Raw genomic sequence first — 15,706 nt, 5'->3', positions numbered from 1 at the left:
AATCCAGGAGTGGCTGAGACCTTAATATTGCACTGGATGTGGGGTTCGTCATCTCAGTAAATGGTGTCATACTTTCTCATAACATTGATATAACAATGGTCAAGTATTTAATGATCATTTTTCAAGAGAGCAAAGAAAATAAAGGAACATGTCAGAGAACAGGGGGAGGTGGTGTTCTAAGCAGTTTACACGTACAGTGCGTTGTTTTCAAAGTCTGTGCTTGTGCGTCATCCGTCTGTACATCACACATGTAGCCTCATTAGTACAGCAGGACGTATCCAGAGTCACTGAAAGGTGAGACTCAACCCTGTTGACTTTATTGTGGGAAGTTATGGTAACATATCACCTAGCTTTTCAGAGGCTTTGATCAATAGGTCCATCTCATGTTCTCTATAGCAGCATCTTCTGTGAACCTGTCCTCAATACTTTCAAAAATAGATGCTTCATTCTGGAGAACGCTTCTCCATCAGTTGTGCAGCAAGAAGTGGGCAAGCTGTCTCCTTGCCTGACTCATCCCAGGACATGACTGAAGGTGGGAACTAATTTTAGTTTTCTGCATGCAAGTGTTTTGTAACTGCTGAGGCTGCCATCTTGGCATGACCACCAGTATGATTGATGATTTTAGGTGATAGGGGCTCAACATCACAGTCATCAGTGCCGTGATGGAAAGTCAGCATACCGCAGGTGTGGACGAAGCTTGTCACCACACACATTGCAGTTTATAATGCATGAAAGGCTGCCTCCCCACCAGTTCAGGGAGGGGTCTGACTGTTCACAAAATGTCACCACTCTTAACATTGGAATCAGAGGATGGTTGAAAGATCTCCATAGAGACAGAGCTGCCCTGATTTCAGTATGTAAGGCACACATTGCCAAAATGCGTTGAACTGAAAGTAGCACACCATGAACCTCACAGCATACTTGATCCCTGCTGGAGAAGTAAGTGATGTATTAAAGGGCTATGTCCAATGTGTAGCCTGGTAAGCAGAACCTCCTTCCAGCAGTGATGCTTGTTTTGTCAAATTCAACAATTCCGTCTCCCACTGATGCATGACATCTGTCAAAATGAGATGACAATGTGCAATGGGATGGGACACAGACAGACAACTTCATCCCGACATGTGCCAATGGCAACTTTGTCATCCACGTCTTCCTGTATCCTGTTGTGGCCAAGTATCCAGCAGAGAGATCACTCCTTGCCATGGCGTTGGAGCCCTCTGTAAGGAGTCACTGATGAGCTAAATCAACTGGTCTAATTGATAAATTTGATGAAGTGCTTGTAGTGCACTAAGCGGGTCGGTACAGACAAGAAGCCTTGTACAGTGATGTCTGAATCCTCCAGTGCCATCACAATACCATATAAGTCAGCATCAGAATTCATAAATTATTCCAGAAGATTAACTTTGAAAACCGTATCAGGGAAAACAGCGAAACAACTCAGGGCACTTGGTGACTGGTTTCTTAAGGGCCGATGCATTAGACATAGCGAAGACTTTAGGTTGTTTAGCTTTGAAAGCTTTTTAGTTTTACCATAGTGTATGTCTCTTGACTCAACTACATAATTTTCCTTTCATTGTTGTAAACCAGTTTGTGCCCCATACTGGGTTATCCCTGAAGCAGTTTATACAATTAGGATGAAGTGTAAAAGAATCATATTTGTGAGCTGAGCCTCCACAATTTCCACATGTAACCAATTACATCCCATAGTGATATGGCCACATATTCCACATTTAAAGCATGGCACTGGGTTAGGAACAAATGGGCGAACCCTAAGATGGGCAAAGCCTGCAAGGATTAATTCAGATAATTCGGAGCACTAAACGCTATAATGAATGTTGCATATTTTTCCAATGTGCCACTGATTCTCCTTATAGTTTTGCACTTCCATGACTTCCATGTCTTCTCATTCTTCGTGTAACTCCACATGTCCATTATATTGGAGCAGGTAGCCACATATTTGCAAAAGATAAGAGTGTTCTGCAACTCAGCCTCGACTGTGTAGTCACCCAAGGCCTTACATCCAAGAAGTTTAGATACTTGGTTTGAATTAGCAGTTTCAACTAGAAGTGTTACACTAAAAAGTCGTCTGTCACTTTAGGAACCTGTCAATACCTTCCAGTGTCTCACGAATTTAGAAAGGCCAGACCTTCAAGGGTTCCCAATTCTCTTGATTGCAATGGAAGTTCTATGGCACACTGATCCCTGTTACTGTGATTCTGAGACTTGGTCTTGGAAGTACTGACCAACTAACCGCTCTTTGACAAGAGTGCAGTTACTACCTGACAGATAAACCATCCCATCAAGAGAACTAGATTGACGAGACTGTTCCAAGGGAATCCCACAAGACATTTGAGAAACATGAGCCCATCTAGAGCCTGGCATGCTTGAGCAAGCCTTATACAACTTTGGGGATGGGGTATGGGAGGAGAAGAGTTGAGACGCCCCACAGGATGCCTGCTACAGATGGTTTTCACCTCAACAGTCATTCACCACCTCAGAAATTAGGAGAGGTTGAGGATTTTTTCTTTTTTAGATGTGTGTGTACCTTCCTTGCTATCCAGACAGTGTAGCCAAGACCCTTGTTCTGCGAAACGCACAACATTCCACCACTGCACCATATGGTGGTCTCTGAAGCATGCCCAGAGTTTACAGCGATAGGGCTAGTAGTGCTTACCAGCCCCCAACTCAGGAACCCAGGGTCAACAAAGCCTATACTCAGAAATGAATTCCAAGACACTGGGGAGTAATATGGTTGAGCTTGATGTGACTCGTTGGAAATTCTCCACCTAGGTTCCGCTAACTGAAGACTTTTCCCACGAGTGACAGGCTACCTCGCACTGTCCAATCCTGGGCAGGTACTATTCCTCAGCACTTGAGGTTACAGCTCTGGCACCAGCACTGTGATCCCACATTGGCAGGTGAGGCTACAGTCTTGAGGATATTTGACTATCTCAACGATGGGTAACCTACCATGCCAGGTTTTTGGTGTGAACATAGATCCCCTAATAGTATGTGTAGGAGATATCAGTGCATGGTGGGTAGACTATGCACAGCATAAGACATCTTTTCCTTAATATCGAACTCTTCACTGGAATGAAGGAAACTCTGGATCAAACCCTAGAAGGCGACTAAGCCAAGAAATCTGATGGAGAGGATGTGAAATGAAGTTAAAACTGACGAGTATCGTAATAGTCGAGTCCTAGGGTGAGACTGACAGACGGCTTTTAGTCGCATCTTACTGATGTAGCCCCATCCACTGTAGGGCCAATACTGGAGAAAGTGCAAGTCAACTACTGGGAAGTATTCAGCGGTGCAACTTCGGATGTTACGAAACCAACAATGACAAGATGACATTTTGAAACTTACAGCATTCATACCAACAGTCTTCTATAGCAAAAACCAAGACCTAGCAAGGCGCTACAAAAGTTAGACCTTCCATCATTCTAGATGGTCAGTATGCGACTGTCCTACATTAAATTCTAAGTTGTCGTAGGTTGTTTAAATACCGAGTAAAGACAGATGCCGAGTTGTAAATAAGACTTGAGACAAAAAGCTGGTAACAAATTTCCAGTTTCTTTGCTTTCTTTTTCATTTAAGGATACGAAGATGTGGCATTTTACATCCATCAACTAGTTCAGCAACTTAGAGGATGATGGTAACACAGAGGGTTAATTACTTGCCAAAGGTAGTCAAACATGTAGCACAAGACAATGCAATCTTGAGAGCGCTACGGAAAATAAATTCTCAAATCGCGGGGCAGCTCTGCAAGACGTGAGTTAAAAGAAATCTACCGAATTAAATTCATTCGCTGATTTCCTCCACCGGATAGGACAATTTCGAGACTTGGCGAAAGGCACAAGGATACAAAGTTGGGTTCAGTGGTACATAGACATCAAATAAGTTAGCATGGAGTGCATCACACAGTGAAATTTTAACAAGGGTTCCGTAAGTGTGTGTGGCGATCTCTCACTTTGAGCGAGGAGGAGAAAAGATATTATCTTTCAAAATTGTGTAGGATATTTTTACGGAGGAAGACTATTCCAAAAACGCTATACTTGTCCCGCAGGTCGTCAGTTGTCTGGTAACATGGTTTGGACAGTTTTTGACTCCATTTGAGTGACAGATGTACTAATGTCATTCAATCAACCGAGGTAGTTATGATCCAGCTTCAGATACAGTTCATAGAGAGTAAAGGACTATACCGAGTGAACAGGGAAGCGAGGTGAGCCTGTATCATCAAAAATTGCTCTCTGAAGTACCTTTACTTTTCATTTCATTGTACTGGGATAACTTACAAGCAATCCGACTAGGGACATTACCACTCAGTTTCAGGTGAAGCAAAATTTGTAGATGTTTATTCACCACAGGTAAGTAGTAAATTACACGTAAAGTACAAAAATTGGTTTTTTTAAACGACTCTGCACAGAATTAAGCAACTAAAAATTATCGATAAAGTTTTGTTTCTCTTCGTGCTCTTGCTACTGACTGTTTTAATAAAACTAACATTTTTGGAATTGTATAGAATGTGACACAAATGGGCTCAACACGAATTTATTTTCATCAGTAGTATTGATCGTCAATAATATTTGCCAAAAGCTTCGTTATATTGTTGAAAAATTTAGAACAAATTTTAATGAGATTTTAAAAATTGATGGATTACATCTACAAATAGTGTGCAGCCGTGAGGTATCTGCTGGGCACGCCACCTTCACTTGCGGCCCCTCTTGGTCGGGCTCGGCTCGCACGGGCTGTCGGTGCTCTTGCGCTTCGTAGCCGGATTCCGCTCCGCCCCGGGCGACTGCTGCCCCTGTGGCACGCCAACCTCCGGCACTCGCTGGTCGCTGTCCCCCGCCAGCGCCGCCCTCCCCCGCCCTCCTGCCTGCTGCTCTCCCAGCTGCAGCGCACTCTGCCCTGCCTCTGCCTTCTGCTGCTGCTCGCCGTACGCCAAGGCGGCCACCGGACCTGGAGGCTCCAGTGTGCTGGCAGCTGGTGCCACCTTTTGACCCTGGCCCTGGCTTGTCCCCTCACCTGGCTCTTGCCACACTGGATGCTCTGACGATTCCTGTTGCTCTTTAGGTGGCTCTGCCGGCATCCTGTAGGAAGAACAACGATACGAATCAATACTTAGAACACTTCATTCTTTTGGACCAGTGAGCTTTTTGCTCCTGTACGAAACCGAACCGAACTGCGTATCTTAGGTTACTGAAACTGTCCGCAAAGTTTGTTTTGGTTTCACGATACGCACCCTACCACCATTGTACTGACTGTGACGCGGAGACAAAGTTAAAAACTTCTTGCCCTGAGCCTTTACTTTGAGGGTGTCCACAGAGAACTTGGGTGGGGCACGAGGGCGGGGAGGGGGTGTTTAGCACTGGACGGGAATTTACAGCTTGCCCCATCAAAGTGGTTAGAAGACTGGTGACAATGGAATCTTATTTTACATGGTATTTATTGATTGGTAGTTTCTTACGACAAGGGCTTATAGAAATGCAGTAAATGAAGCACGCAAAAAGGAATACAAACGCCTCAAAAATGAGATCGACAGAAAGTGCAAAATGACTAAACACGGATGGATGGAGGACAAATTTAAGACTGGAGATGCTTATCTCACTAGGGGTAAGATAGATACTGCCTACAGGAAAATTAAAGAGACCTCTGGAGGAAGAGAACCACTTGCATGAATAGCAAGAGCTCAGATGGAAACCCAGTTCGAAGCAAAGAAGGGAAAGCCGAAAGGTGGAAGGAGTATATAGAGGGTCTACACAAGGGTGATATACTCGAGGAAAATATTATGCAAATGGAAGAGGATGAAGATGTAATGGGAGATACGACACTGCGTGAAGAGTTTGACAGAGCTGAAAGACCCGAGTCGAAACAAGTCTCCGGCAGTAGACAACATTCCATTACAACTACTGGCGGCCTTGGGAGAGCCAGTCCTGACAAAACTACCATCTGGTGAGCAAAATGTATGAGACAGGCGAAATACCCTCAGACTTCAAGAAGAATATAACAATTCCAATCGCAAAGAAAGCAGGTGTTGACAGATGAGAAAATTACCGAACTATCAGTTTAATAAGTCACAGCTTCAAAATACTAACGCGAATTCCTTACAGACGAATGGAAAAACTGGTAGAAGTCGACCTCGGGGAAGATCAGTTTGGATTCCGTAGAAATATTGGAACACGCGAGACAATACTGACCTTACGACTTATCTTAGAAGAAAGATTAAGGAAAGGCAAACCTATGTTTCTAGCCTTTTTAGACTTAGAGAAATGCTTTTGACAATTTTGATTCGAATACTCTTTCAAATTCTGAAGGTGGCAGGGATAATATACAGGGAGCGAAAATCTATTTACAATTTGTACAGAAACCAGATAGGAGATATAACAGTCGAGGGACATGAAAGGGAAGCAGTGGTTGGGATCTGTATATTGAACAAGCAGCAAAGGAAACGAAAGGAAAGTTTGGAGTAGGTTTTAAAATCTATGGAGAAGAAAAAAAACTTTGAGGTTCGCCGATGACATTGTAATTCTGTCAGAGACAGCAGAGGACTTGGAAGAGCAGTTGAACGGATGGACACTGTCTTGAAAGGAGGATATAAGATGATCAACAAAAGCAAAACTAGTATAATGGAATGTAGTAAAATTAAGTCGGGTGATGCCGAGGGAATTAGATTAGGAAATGATACGCTTAAAGTAATAAAGGATTTTTGATATTTGGGGAGCAAAATAAATGATGGTCTAAGTAGAGAGGATACAAAATTTAGACTGGCAATGGCAAGGAAAGCGTTTCCGAAGCGTCAGGCAGTCGTTTTTGAAAGTATTTGTATGGAGTGTAGTTATGTATGAAAGTGAAACATTGACGATAAATAGTTTGAACAAGAAGAGAATAGAAGCTTTCGAAATGTATTGCTACAGAAGAATGCTAAGGATTAGATTGGTAGGTATCACAACTAATGAGGAGGTATTGAATAAAATTGGGGGGGAAGAGGGGTTTGTGGCACAACTAGACTAGAAGAAGAGATCAGTTGGTAGGACATGTTCTGAGGCATCAAGAGATCAGTTGGTAGGACATGTTCTGAGGCATCAAGAGATCAGTTGGTAGGACATGTTCTGAGGCATCAAGAGATCACCAATTTGGTACTTGAGGGCAGCGTGGAGGGTAAAAATCGTAGAGGGAGACCAAGAGATGAATACACTAAGCAGATTCAGAAGGATGTAAGTTGCAGTAAGTGCTAGAAGATGAAGGGGCTTGCACAGGATAGAGTATCATGGAGAGCTGCATCAAACCAGTCTCAGGACTGAAGACCACAACAACAACTTTATTACGACAGTGACTCTTTCCAAAATTATTTTAATTTATAAAGAGAAACCGTGTCATGAAAGCTCATTTTGAAAAGACGCGCACATTCATTAAATATTGCTTATAAACTCGCTGAAGTATCACTTAAGGTAATTACATCATGAAAATTTCTTCCTCCAGAAAGCACTGTACGCAGTACTTACGGTCAGAAGCGGCTATTTGTGCTGCAGCTGGAAGCCTTAGATCGCAGGCTGTCTCCAAGTTTTATGATGTTTTATGGTAAGTGAATATCAGTCATAATTACCAATTTATTCTGCCTGTTATTAACTTCAAGGCAGGTATGTTGGGTGCTATGATTTCCAGGGAATGGGAAATGTTCTAACTCAAATATGAAAATTTATCAGTCCCATATCTAAACCATTCAAGGAACAAAAATATTTGTCATCATACAATGGTTTCCACGTTTTCACCCGTAGTAATGAAATATTGAGAAACTTTGTTGCCCCTGGAAACCAGGATACGCAACATGTAACTGGACCCATAAAACAGACCATGTTAGTCGGTTAGTAATACAGAGAACACGGTTGAAACACGTCAATTGTCTTGTCAACCGCCTCGTTTCATATTGTGCTTCTTACGCCACCTCAGTGGAGAAAGAACGAGAATGAAAATAAACGACAACTTCACAAGACAGATGAATAATCCGTTACAGTACCCTATTTTCCGTGTTAATTAGATACAGTTCTGTGAAGCAATGGTTAAGCAATTTCAATAGACCTTTAAGAAAATATTTGTCGCCCTCTTAGATTTTCGCATGGGCGCCTTCCGACTGCATGGAAAACTGTTTCCAACCCATCTGAAAACAGTCCGAGGGCAGGGGTGGGGGGAAGAGGGAGAGACTTCACTGTTCATGGAAGGACGGCTATGCTTTCAAGGCTAGAGAGGTTGGTCCTTCGGAAATCCAGCGAGTCTTCGGGGCTCAGAAATCTAAGATCTAGAGGTGAAGTGCTCGCTTGGCGACGTGCTAATGGAAGAGTACGGAACGAGGCCATTATTCTCTATCAAGCCATTCTTACAGAGCTATTCTTCAGTGTCCCGGCGCCGACCAGAAAGCAGGCACGCCTTCAGTACAATAATTGGGCAGTGGCATTCCGCTGGAGGTCGTATTCCTGTGCTAACGAGTTTCCGACTAACTGGCGCCACACAATACAGTGCACGACGAACTTTTTAATTATGAAGTGGCAAAACCAGACTCGCCACTCAAACGTCTTTTACAAGAAATCTTCAGCTTCCGTTTCTCTCGCTTATTTGTTAACCGATTTTGGTTGGACGAAACAAGCTAAGTGTTTTCTTAAGAGTGTTTAAGCGAGAGATAGAGAGTACGAAAAACATTATGGTGCTAAGCTCAAAGTAGAACAGAAGATTCTTCAGTGCTGGCAGCCTACCCCGAGTAGCGCGATTTCAAGCCCCCTGAAACCACTGGTGGACGAGTGCTGATGCTACCTCCACTGCGTCGTCAGGCGTGATATTTTATCACGTGTGGTGTCGCTAAATAGCACGCTAGGCCCAAGCCGTGTTTGTCTAGCGTGCCGGGACTGTTGGAAGCACGAGTCAGTTCAGTGGCTGACTGACTCCTCAGTTGACGACCGTCTCATGGTTGCTTATCCATTTATAAGCAGATGTAATTTCTCCTTACATGCTTAACATTTCTATAGTACAATTTAATGAAAGAACTTTTTTGTCCTGTCAGGCCGAGCATTCCTTGGTCCAACGCACTTTAAGAGTCATCTTTCGTCCTGTGTTTGTGCCTTTTGTTGTGCCCAACGAGCAATTTATCGTTTCCATTTACACTCAAGAGCCAAAGAAACTGTTAAACCTGCCTAATATCGTGTAGGGCCATCGCGAGCACGCAGAAGTGCCGCAGCACGACGTAGCATTGACTCCACTAATGCTGGAAGTATTTCTGAAAGGAACTGACACCATGAATCCTGCGGGGCTGTCCGTGAATCTGCAAGAGTACGAGGGGGTGTAGATCTCGTGTGAACAGCAGGTTCCAAGACATCGTTGATGTGATCAATAATGCATGTGTGGAGATCTGGTGGCCAGCGGAAATGCTCAAACTCATGAGATTGTTCCTGGAGCCACTATCAATTCTCGACTTGGGGTTGTCGCAGTGCCCTGCTGGAATTGCGTAAGTGCCTTGTAATGCACAATGGACATGAATGGAGGCAGGTGATCAGACAGGATACTCACGTGCCTGTCACCTGTCAGAGTCGTATCTAGACATCAGGGGTCCCATATCACTCCAACTGCAGACGCCCCAAAGCATTAAGAGCCTGCACCAGCATGAACAGTCCCCTGCTAACACGCAGGGTCCACGCAGTCATGAGGTTGCCTCCATACCCGTACACGTCCATCCGCTCGATACAGTTGGAAACGAGACTCACCGACCAGGCAGCATGTTTCCATTCAACAGTCCAATGTCTGTGTTGACGGGCCCAGGCGAGGCGTAAAGCTTCGTGTCGAGCAATCATCAATGATACACGAGTGGGCCTTCCGCTCCAACAGTCCATATCTGTGTTTCGTTGTATGGTTCGTACGCTTTAACTTTATGGCCCAGCATTTAAATCAGCAGCAATTTGCCGAATGGTTGCACTTTTGTCTTCAGTCGTCGTTGGTCCCGTTGTTGCAGGATCTTTTCACAGCCGCAGCTATGTCGGGATCTGATGTTTTACCGGATTTCTGATATTCACGGTATACTCGTGGAAGGGTAGTATGGGAAAATCCCCACTTCATCGGTACCTCAGAGATGCTGTGTCCCATCATTGGTGATCCGACTTCAACACTACGCTCAGTTCCTCTTAAATCTTGATAACTTGCAATTTTAGCAGCAGTAACAGGTGTAACAACTCTGCCAGTCGCTATTTGTCTCATTTATGTGATGCCGACAGCAGCGTAGTATTCTGCCTGTTTACATCTATTTGAATATGCATGTCTATACCAGTTTCTTTGGCGGTTCAGTGTAGTATGTTCTTTGAAGATACTACACACATATCCCTTTGAAAAGGGAACAACTTTCACAAGTCTTATTGCTAGGTGCGTGACAGTGATGTTAAACACTCTTATGAATTCTGGAATTCTAGCTTCCATTACGTAGTTATCAGCATCAGACTGAGAAATTAACCCATGTAAGACGACTCGTGCGTTAAATGCTTCAGTATAAAAGGCGTCCTGAATTGTCTAATGTGATTCGATAGCTGGAAAGTCAGTCCATTTGTGTAGAAATATTAATTACCAGGAAAATTCTGCTCGCTCACCCTCTGCCTGGCGATATTTCGCCGAAGGCTGTCCCGGAGACTGCTATGCCAGAGCCTGAGGGGACGGCCACACACTCGGCCCTGGCCGCCTCCTGATCAGGGAACGGGCTGACCGGCGCCTCCTCCATCTCGCTGACCTCTTGATAAGACTCCAGGCCAGGCGCCATGTCCTGGGAGCTGTGGCCTTCAGCTATGGCAGGGCTGGAATCCGCCATGCTGTCGTCCTGAGAGCGGCCGCTGCGCAGAAGGGACAAGGCTGTACGGACTGCTGACCACTTCCGGAAACGGCTGTCACTATGTCCTACCGTCTCTTCTCATGTCATCCACAACACCTGCTTACTATCTTCATACATAATCGACAGTGAAAGTTTTAGATTTCCCTAACCCGACCTAGTCATTAGAGGCATTTCATTTCCGACAAGATTATTCTATCTATAACTTAAATTGATGGTATGGAAAAGTACAGATATTAGAGCACGGCTGTAATACAGGGAACACCTCGTAGGTTGCAAGCTACCTATCTGTTTAATGGAAACCAGTACTGAAGAGATGAGTTCCAACTACTGTACACACTCTGGGCAGTTCCCATTGCTTTGGTAGATGGCGGCTCAATTTTAGTCTAAGAAGAAATTAGGAGCGACCTTTGGAACGAGTCCGATACAATTACTCAACCATTTAGCAATACAGACCCGCTGGCAGCAGTTCACAGAGCTGTGCACAAACTCACGTGGGTAATATTGTGAGGTACTCGGGACCACAGGAACACTTCCCCTGTATGCCTACATTGTCCAGTATGAAATAACCTTACGTCTCTTCCTGTAGCTAATATCTCAGAGAATAGCCTGGGTTTTATTATTCAGAAATTTATAAACAGAACAGTTCTACAGAGACACCGGTAATGTAATTTTTATGACACCAATTGTAAGGCTCTTCACGTGTTTTCAAGCCGTGCCAACAATCTGACCGTTTTCAGAACTCCAGTGCATATTATTCTGCAGTGTTCGTGTACACCATAGCATATTTAGTCAGTATTTAAAAAAATACTCCCATCCAGCACATATGCAATAGCCAGTATTATTACTGATGTCCAGCAGCAGTGTGTAACGAGCAATAAGCCGTTCGGTCCATCTACATTCTCAAAGATGTGATCATTTACTCGATCTTATTTTAAGTATTTTAAACTGACTATAGTAGTGTATGTCGTGCTAACAATTATAAAATCCTGATACCTACAAAATTAATTTTTAAAAAATCACAATGATACTTAGCACTAAACTCTTTGAACAAACTAAAAATGCCTAATTATAAAAGAAATGCAAAAATTATTTTGTAAAAATCTTGCAAAGTTGAATCCCTGTGATTAAAAAAGAAATTTCGTAAAATTACTGTACTACAAAAAAGAAATTTTATGTTTATATATAGATAATCTGAACATTTTGTTCTACTGTGCTGTTGAGTCAATTTAATTTTTGTACATTATTTTCGATTTAATGCTCTATGTCTCGATCTTTATATGACTATCTTCACTGATGTACTTTGGTGCGATGTTAACGGCGTGTGAGTGTCTTCTGGCGCGGAGGGGAGGGAGGGAGGGAGGAAGGGAGTATAGTTTTTCTATTGTGCTCAGTTATCGAACAAATCGTAAATTCGAGGTGCGTACAAAATGTAATGTATTTTGGTGAGTAAACGTTGTAACTGATGGCAACAAGGCATGTAGGACAGTTAAATACGAAACTTACATACGAATCCGTTTGTCGTCTATGTTATTCAAGAAACAGGTCAAGCTACTAGTTTCCAGACCTACAGGAGAATCCTGTTTCAGGACAGAAGAAATTGAAGAAAAGAATTAAAGGAAATCCTCACAAAAAAGATGAGTTTTTCCTTTACAATTACCACTAGACCCGACCAATACTTTTTATTCCATTAGCATTACGATTAACTGTCACCCAATTGTGCGTAACAAAGGACGTCTTTAAAAGTGTCACAAACACACTGCCTCTACTACTGTAAGGCTTCCACTTGCTGTTTTACACAGCTCTGCCTAGCTGCTGCAACGATTTTATCATATTCGTTTTCAGCACCATTCCTAACTTGTCCATTGCAACTAAAACATATGCCAAACATCAAGGTTCAAGAAACAGGCCCAGGTGTCACCATTCGGAGTCTTCCACCCTCTACTGATGGCTTGTTACGCATCCAAGGGGCATTGCGGCCTCCCGCGGTACAGCCATGGATGCAAGGTTGCGTGCATGGCATGCGTAAACTGTATGACCGCAACGCATATCCGGTGAGGCTCACGGAAGGCGCCAACACCACCAGAGAACGTCAAAGTGGCTGCACTACTTTACAGCAGCAGGCCCCTGCTCTGAAGTGGAGTGTGACAGTACCACCCCACTGGCTGGCCACTTGGGGGCCGTACAGCACAACAGCTGCAAGCGTCACTGTGAGCTCTACAGTGATCTACAACTACGGTGTACCTGATGGGTACTTAGAATTTGAGGCGACCATACTAATTCGTTTCGGAATTAGTGACTAAGTAATTATTAGTCAACTCTTTACACTGATGCGTTCCATAGGACTCAACTTTACTATACCGTTAATAAATCTGATTCAGTTCTTCCATTTCATAGTTTTATACCCTGCGTCAGACACATTTTGGCGTAATATAACACACGGTTACGTCCGTCAGAGCAGGTTCCCGCTCCATGCCAACCACACGAGCGCCTCAGCCACTTCGCATGTAACCATCACACAGCATATTTCACATTGCGTATCACCACAACTCCTCAGACAATCCACACATGCACTGTATGTCATCCACTCTCCCAAGAGATTTGCAGAAGACCACATGCAATGAATTAAGCTATAGCTCCAACTACATGAGCTATCTGCAATTCACACTTAAATGCTTGGCGCTAGGCCTTTAAGTTATTTCTCTACGCCACCACTCGTAAACAGCACCTGGCAAAAATAAGTTACGATGGTCATTTCTCCTTATGAAGAGAGCGTAAATAAAAGGCTTTCGGATTCGAAGGCAAAGGCGAAGGTTTGTGATAAATATCGAGAAAATATCTAACACAAAAACGCTTTTGTTTTCATGGTTGCCACCCTAAATCTCATAAATCCGTGACACTACCCTGTTTCGTGCTGGTAGGAATCCAGCTGCCCTTTAAGGACTTTTTGGGTAACCTCCGTCAATCCTATTTGGCTAGTATCCCATAGCGCACAGCAGTAATCTGGCAGAATGAAGACAAGCGTAGTGAAGGCGTAGGAGAGTTGCTTCCAAGCGTTCTGCCAGTAAAACGCGTGTTCAGTTTAAATTAAGTTATTCGTAATTTAAGTTCCTGGGTATTTCACTTCACACCCTTTCAATTTATTTGGTTTCTCGTGTGACCGAAATCTGATGGATTCCTTTTAGTACTTCGGATAACCTCTGTTTACTGTCAACTGCCACTTATAGCACTATACATTTTTCTGGATCTCATTTGCGGTCCGACGACGTATATATAGATGGTAAATGACAGCATTTTCTGCAAAGACACTAATAGGGCTGTCTAAATTTCCTCGTTTATCCTGTCTAAATTATTACAGCAGACGGCCCGTAACACTTTTCTGGGCAACACCAGATGTCACTTATGCAATTTATCGATTGCTACGAACTGACCTACCTCACAGGTAATCAGTACTTCAGTCGCACAAATGAGGTTTCACTTTAAAGAGACTACTTAATTAGAAGCCTCTTGTGATGAAAGGTGTCAAAAGTCTTCCAGAGATCTCATGTCGATAGCATTCATTACTTCGTGAGTAAAAAGATCTAGCTGGTTACTCACAAACGCTATTTTTTGAATCCCTGCTGACTGTCAGTACATCTTTCTCTTCAATGTAATTCATTATATTCGAACACCGTGTCTGTTCCGAACTCCTACTGCCAATCGATGGTAGAGATGTGCGGGTGCAATTCAGCGTATTACGCCTGTTTCCTATCTTTCTTACTGGTGCGACCTTTGTGACCTGCGACATGTTTCGTCAAGCGAGCATACTCTGGCATGCCATGAGGTCCGGTAGACTCTCCTTTATTAAATGACTGAAGTTGCTTCGCTACACTGATAGTATCTAAGTGACTCATGCTTGCAGCTTTTCTAGATTCTAATTCTTAAGCATTTACTTCATAGTCTTTGCTGAAGTAATTTCTGAAAACTACGTTTGCTAACTCCGCCTTAGTGACACTGTTGTTTTTGTCGCTGGTATACTTCATGCACGACCCAAAGTTTGTGCATCCTAAATGTGGCATGCTGTTTGTGTCATGGAGGATCAGTTGTCTTATTTTTTATAAGTCAATTGCCATCGATAACATTCTTTAATTTAATGGGGATGTAATGGATTTAGGTCCAAAAGTCCATTTTTCAAAAATATTTTCTTTAGCTACACAGTTAATGTATGTGAATTTTATCATGATAGAAGCTTTAGAAATGCTTTAAATTGTTAAACATTAACTCTGCCCTGGCGGCACCTTTTCAGACATTTGGGAAACTGCTTGCTTCAGCGGAGTTTTTGTTAGTGTCAAGGCTACATTCTTTCGAGGTCTTTGGCTGACATCTATAACTTTGCCTGGTAAGTTTCTTGCCTGTGGTTTATTTACGTTTTGACAATACTAACAAATTAGTAGGCTGAAGGTTTAATTCGCAAACCTTTACATGGAAGTCAAGATTTACGCGTATTGGGTGGTGGAAAAACTTTAGGATACAGAGGTTTCATGGAAATTTGTTTACCGGAAAAAATGAAGCAGCTCGAAATGAAGATAAGCTTTCAGCTTCAGCATCGAAACTTGGGCCAGGAGAACTGCACAGGTGAGTGAATGATATCGATTCCACTGGATTCAGACATTGATTTAGAGCTTCTCCGCCAGGCTATGAAGTTTTCATGTTCATGTTATAGCTGTAAAAATAAGGAATGCATGTTGGTTGTTGAAAAAAGAGTAGGAATAGCCCGTGATTTTAAATTAATTTTTAATTCGTGTAGCTATGAATATTCATTTTCCTCCTCCAAAAGAACTGCCACTGGTACCTATGAAAGCAATTTTAGGTTAG

The 15,706-nt window shown here is 43.1% G+C and overlaps 1 protein-coding gene across 1 annotated transcript in view; it reads right to left on the bottom strand.

Annotated features, from left to right (window-relative positions):
* Positions 1-4,333: 4,333 nt before the first annotated feature.
* Positions 4,334-15,706, bottom strand: part of LOC126278586 (protein piccolo-like) — a 122,041-nt gene continuing 110,668 nt past the window's right edge. The window contains exon 7 of the mRNA XM_049978798.1: positions 4,334-5,093. Within this exon, the coding sequence (XP_049834755.1) occupies positions 4,709-5,093 (385 nt within the window). The 3' untranslated portion in view covers positions 4,334-4,708. The remainder of the gene's footprint in view (positions 5,094-15,706) is intronic.

This window comes from Schistocerca gregaria, chromosome 6, assembly GCF_023897955.1.
Source record: "Schistocerca gregaria isolate iqSchGreg1 chromosome 6, iqSchGreg1.2, whole genome shotgun sequence".
Taxonomy (NCBI): Eukaryota; Metazoa; Arthropoda; class Insecta; order Orthoptera; family Acrididae; genus Schistocerca; species Schistocerca gregaria.
This window is presented reverse-complemented; position numbering and strand designations above follow the sequence as displayed.